Source organism: Stegastes partitus, unplaced genomic scaffold, assembly GCF_000690725.1.
Source record: "Stegastes partitus isolate 25-593 unplaced genomic scaffold, Stegastes_partitus-1.0.2 Scaffold279, whole genome shotgun sequence".
Classification (NCBI taxonomy): Eukaryota; Metazoa; Chordata; class Actinopteri; family Pomacentridae; genus Stegastes; species Stegastes partitus.
The window spans coordinates 122638-127310 of NW_007578010.1; the positions used below are offsets into that span (position 1 = coordinate 122638).

Here is a 4673-nt window from a genome sequence, read left to right on the forward strand (position 1 = left end):
AGTCAAAAACGCCCAGAAACTGCTTGGCATTCAGAGGGTTAATATGTAAAAAGAGTTTAGATTTCCAAAATGAGCAGCACATTCATATGACTAATGCTGTAAAAGAGGGGTGTAAGTGAGATGATTAAATAGTTCAAGATTAGAATAAGAGTGTGTGACGCCAGCAGCCCATTATTAGATTTTATCCAGACTGTGCTCCATTAGAATCGCCAAGGTCTGTTAGTCAGAGTGACAAAATTACGGTCATTAATCTCTTCACACTTTCTTCAGCAGCTGTTTTTTTTTTTTGTTCTTTTTTTTAAATGACAGAAAATCTGGGCTTTATATAGTAGCTCTGAAACCTTTCGCAGCAGCTGTGTGGTCGAGTCAGAAGGTCTTTTCGTGTATTGAGCATTAATCAGCTGAGAGGTGAGCGACCTGCTGTGATGATGCCATGGTGGTCTTCAGGGAGTCCAGCTCTGCCCGGCTGGACACCAGCTCTCTCTGCAGCTCCTGAAGCTGATCCAGCTGTTCGTTCTCCTGAGCAAGAAAAATCTCACTTTAGACAACACACAAAACCCCGCAAAAAAGTGCAATTCCTCAAAGCAGTTTGTTGTTGTTTGGGTCGCTTTACAGCAGAAAGATCACACAGTGGGGCTGCAAAAATGTGAATTATTTGACTCGCAACCACCGAGTTGACAGCGCAGGGCCAAATTTCTGTACGTGTTTAGCGGCAAAGTTGATCTCGCCCTCACCTGTCTGTCTGCAGCCTCCTGAGCGGCCTTCACCTTCTCCTGCATCTCTTTCCTCACGGCCTCCACTTCATCCTGTGCTGCCCGAGCGACTGTCATCTGCCGGGTCACCTCTGCGTTCTGCACACAGAGAAACACGAAAGGATGTGGGACACAACAAAATAATTAGGACGGACGCCTGGTCCTCAGCTTGGGGGGAGTAAAAAAGGACACTCGGAGGACAGCATGCAGCCCCACTTGCAGGTTTTAGAAGTTGGTATGAGGACACAAAGAAGAGCCTCGTGAAAATGAAGAGGTACAAGGTGTTTTTCTCACCTTTCTCAGCAGGTCTGCGTGACTCTGAACCAGCTCTGTGTACTTCTCCTTCAGTTTGGTGTAGCGCTGCTCGTTGGCTTGAGCTTTTCCTGGTTAAAGACACATTAATGCATTAAGACAGAAGCAACATAATCAGAGGAAATCTACCTCAGCAAAGAGCTAGTTTAATAAATTCTGCAGTTTTTCATGTGACAACTACGTGTACCCTTTCTCTTTGCTACAACTCTCAGTTTCAGAAAAGTTCTTTTGAATTACAAACGTGCTGTTTTCTTTTTCTTTTTCTTTTCTTGTTGTGATCAGTGTTGACGAACTTCTTCAATATTCAAGCAATTAAGTCGCTTGTAATTCCAGAGGAGATAACCTTGAAATGCTATTACTTCACACGTTTTTATTCACACAGTAAATTTTACATGCCTACACTCAACACTACTTGGAAGAGTCTTGATTACAATCTAAAATAATAACACTTGAAACCACAAGTCTTTACAAAGTGCTGCTGTGTCCAAAGATGTTCAACTCATGTGTTCTGTTGAAGCGCATGTAACTAAATGAACCCTCACTCTCGATCTCCGTCAGGCTCCGCTGCTCCTTCTCCGTGTCCTCTCGGACCCTCCGCAGGTCGTCCAGCTCTGCCTTCAGGAACTCGCTCTCTCCGACAGCCTGCAGCCTCAGGTGGCTCTGCTCGGCCAGCTCCGCCTCCAGCTCGCTGACACGCCCCCTCAGCGCCTGACACAGCCGACCGCTCTGGAGACGAGAGAGAAAGAAACAGAGCATGAAAAGTGAGAAGACGACAAAAGATGGGAGAAAAGCTTCTGGAGATGCTGAACAAAGTTGTTCTACCTCCAGTCTGAAAGATTCCAGCTCTTCTTTTAGGGCCTGGATCTCCCTCGTCAGCTGTTCGATCAGACGGTCTCTGATGAATACAGACAAAATTTACCCTCATTAACCAAACAAATACTGTCAAATAAATAAACCGTGTTGTCACAAATGTTAGCCTTCTGCCACAAGTACATTTCTATTTAATTTAACAGTTTCATAACTGCACTCCTATCCAGCTCTATGTTGCTGTTTTTAACATACACAGAACAAATTGATTGAATTCATTAAAATCAAAGAAACGTGTCTGTGTTTAAACTGGCAATAAGTATACAGTGCTTTCCAGACAGATAATTTCCCAGGAGGAAAAATGTATTTTAAGAGTCTGGATATTATCTTATCTCACAAATAAATACACAAATTAAATACAGCCACATATAGTCATATAAATATATACACATACTGTTTACACTAACACCCTACATGCAACCCGACATATAATTACAGGCATATTTGCACACATCCACATACTCAATGAGATATTCTAAGATAAAAGATAAGACCAGATAATCCTTCATTAATCCCACAGCAGGGAAATTTGCAGCAAAGTTACAGCAGCAAAGCCAATAGTGAACAACATTGGTATTTAATTTACAGCTGCGATGACTGAAGAGACAAAACTCCAGCCAAAGTGGCCAAAGTGACCAGACAGTACTTTGTGTTAGAAGAAGGTAAAGACAAAGCCGAACAGAGTTTTATATCATTCATTTATGTTTTTTCGGTGCAAATGTAAGATTATTTTTAAATGATCACAACGTCTGTAGTGACAACACGTGAGACGAACGTCAGCATGACCCTGCGATGACACCTACTTGTCGTCCTTGCGCATGCCGTTCTGACTGTTGAAGTTGAACGGGTCGATAGCAGCCGAAGTGCCGAACAGGTCGTCAAACTTGGTCTCCACAGCGGCCTAAAATAGGACAACACAGAAATCAAATGTATTAATATAAAGTGCAAACATTGGGTCTAATATTTCAAGTTTACTTGGGTAGCTACACCTTGCTAGTACCGGGTTAGAGCCCCTTTTGTCTTCACAACTGCCTGATTTCTGTGTGGCAGAGATTCAACAAGGTGCTGGAAACATTCCTCAGAGAATTTAGTCCACATTGACATGATAACATCATGCAGTTGCTAAAAACTGTGGGTAGCACCTTCTTGATACGACTGACTTACCACCACATCCCAAAGGTGCTCTGTTGGATTGTGATCTGGTGACTGTGGAGGCCATTCGACTACTGATAACTCATTATCATGTTTCAGAAACCAGTTTGAGATGATGTGAGCTTTGTGACGCAGCGCATTGTCCTTTCAAGCGTAACCATGGTCATAAAGGGATGGACGCGGTCAGCAACAATACTCAGGTAGGCTGTGGTGTTCAAACAATGCTTAGTTGGTACTAAGGGGCCGTTACACCACCAGCAGCCTGAACCATTAATACAAGGCAGGATATATCTGATCTTTCATGTTGTTTACACCAAATTCTGACTCTTCCATCTGAATGTTGCTGCAGACATCAAGGCTCATCAGTCCAGGCAAGGTTTTTTTTTTGCTATCTTCTACTGTCTAATTTAAGTTAGCTGACACGCGTGGCAGCTGGTGGTCTTCTGTCTTATAAAGTGCCGCTCATGGAATGCTTTTTGTTTTTTAAATTTGTACCGTTTTCTTTAATTTCCCAAGATGGTTGTGCATGAAAATCACAACTGATCAGCAGTTTCTGAAACACTCAAACCAGCCCAGCTATCACCACCAATCATGTCACGATTGTAATTTATTTTTCTTCTCCTTTTTGATGCTTAATCTAAATTTTAGCAGATCCCCTTAAATGTGTCTACGGACTGAAGTACACTAAGATTCTTCCACACGATTGGTGGATTAAATATTTGCTTTAATAAGCAGTTGGACATCATGAAATGCTCACTTAGTGTCGTTGTAGGAAGAACATTCATCACCTGTCAGGTCTTATACATACAGTCCACCTCAGTTTCCTGCTGTTTCCTCTCATCTCGTCAACTTATCAGGCTTTAATCCTTTTTTTTCAGTTCCATCCAGCTTCCTTTTCCAACTGCTCATTGAGTTATAAGTCCAAAACAGCATTAATTACCTCATTATCTCACAACTCAGCTTCAACAGCCAGGTAGGTAAACGTTAATATAACTACCACCAATGACATACCAGCATAAATATCAACCAGATGTTTAAATGTTTAGTTTTCTCAAGATTCCTGTTTGTGACGCAAGTTATTTCCTGTTTTGTCTCCGTGCATCTGTTACTCCTGACTGCTTCCACAAACACAACATCCCTCTTCAATTTTTGATTGCTGATTACAACAGCACACGTATGAGGCAGGGAGCCAGCCAGCTACAAGACAGATGGTACCGTTCGGAGGTATGTGTAGTTACCGGCAGCGCGGGGACATCTGTGTCCACCAGGTCGTCCGTTTCCACCACGTGCTCTGACTCGGGGGACGACGACTCGGCGGGGATCACGACCACGGGGCTGATGTGCTCCGACAGAGCAGAGGCTCGCAGGAAGTTAGGAGGGTTCTGTGAGAACCAGAGAACAAAAGAATACTATCTTAAAGCTGCATGGATGGGTATTTTCCAAGTTTAGATTTTGGTTACATCAAAATCTAGCGCCTGCATTCACTGTGGATTTGAGTGATGAGTGTTACTGCATCACCATGAAGGTGTGTTAATCATTTGCCTTGGGTCAGGATTTGGGTGTCCACAGCAGTCAGAGCAAAGTTTAGCT

General features: G+C 43.0%; 1 protein-coding gene across 1 annotated transcript in view; it reads right to left on the reverse strand.

The window, feature by feature from the left end:
- Positions 1-4673, reverse strand: part of hip1 (huntingtin interacting protein 1) — a 51306-nt gene that overhangs the window by 14050 nt on the left and 32583 nt on the right. Inside the window, exons 11-17 of the mRNA XM_008282629.1 lie at positions 4322-4465; positions 2735-2832; positions 1887-1959; positions 1607-1790; positions 1047-1135; positions 735-851; positions 418-519 (exon numbers count right to left, since the gene is read on the reverse strand). Of these exons, the coding sequence (XP_008280851.1) occupies positions 418-519; positions 735-851; positions 1047-1135; positions 1607-1790; positions 1887-1959; positions 2735-2832; positions 4322-4465 (807 nt within the window). The remainder of the gene's footprint in view (positions 1-417; positions 520-734; positions 852-1046; positions 1136-1606; positions 1791-1886; positions 1960-2734; positions 2833-4321; positions 4466-4673) is intronic.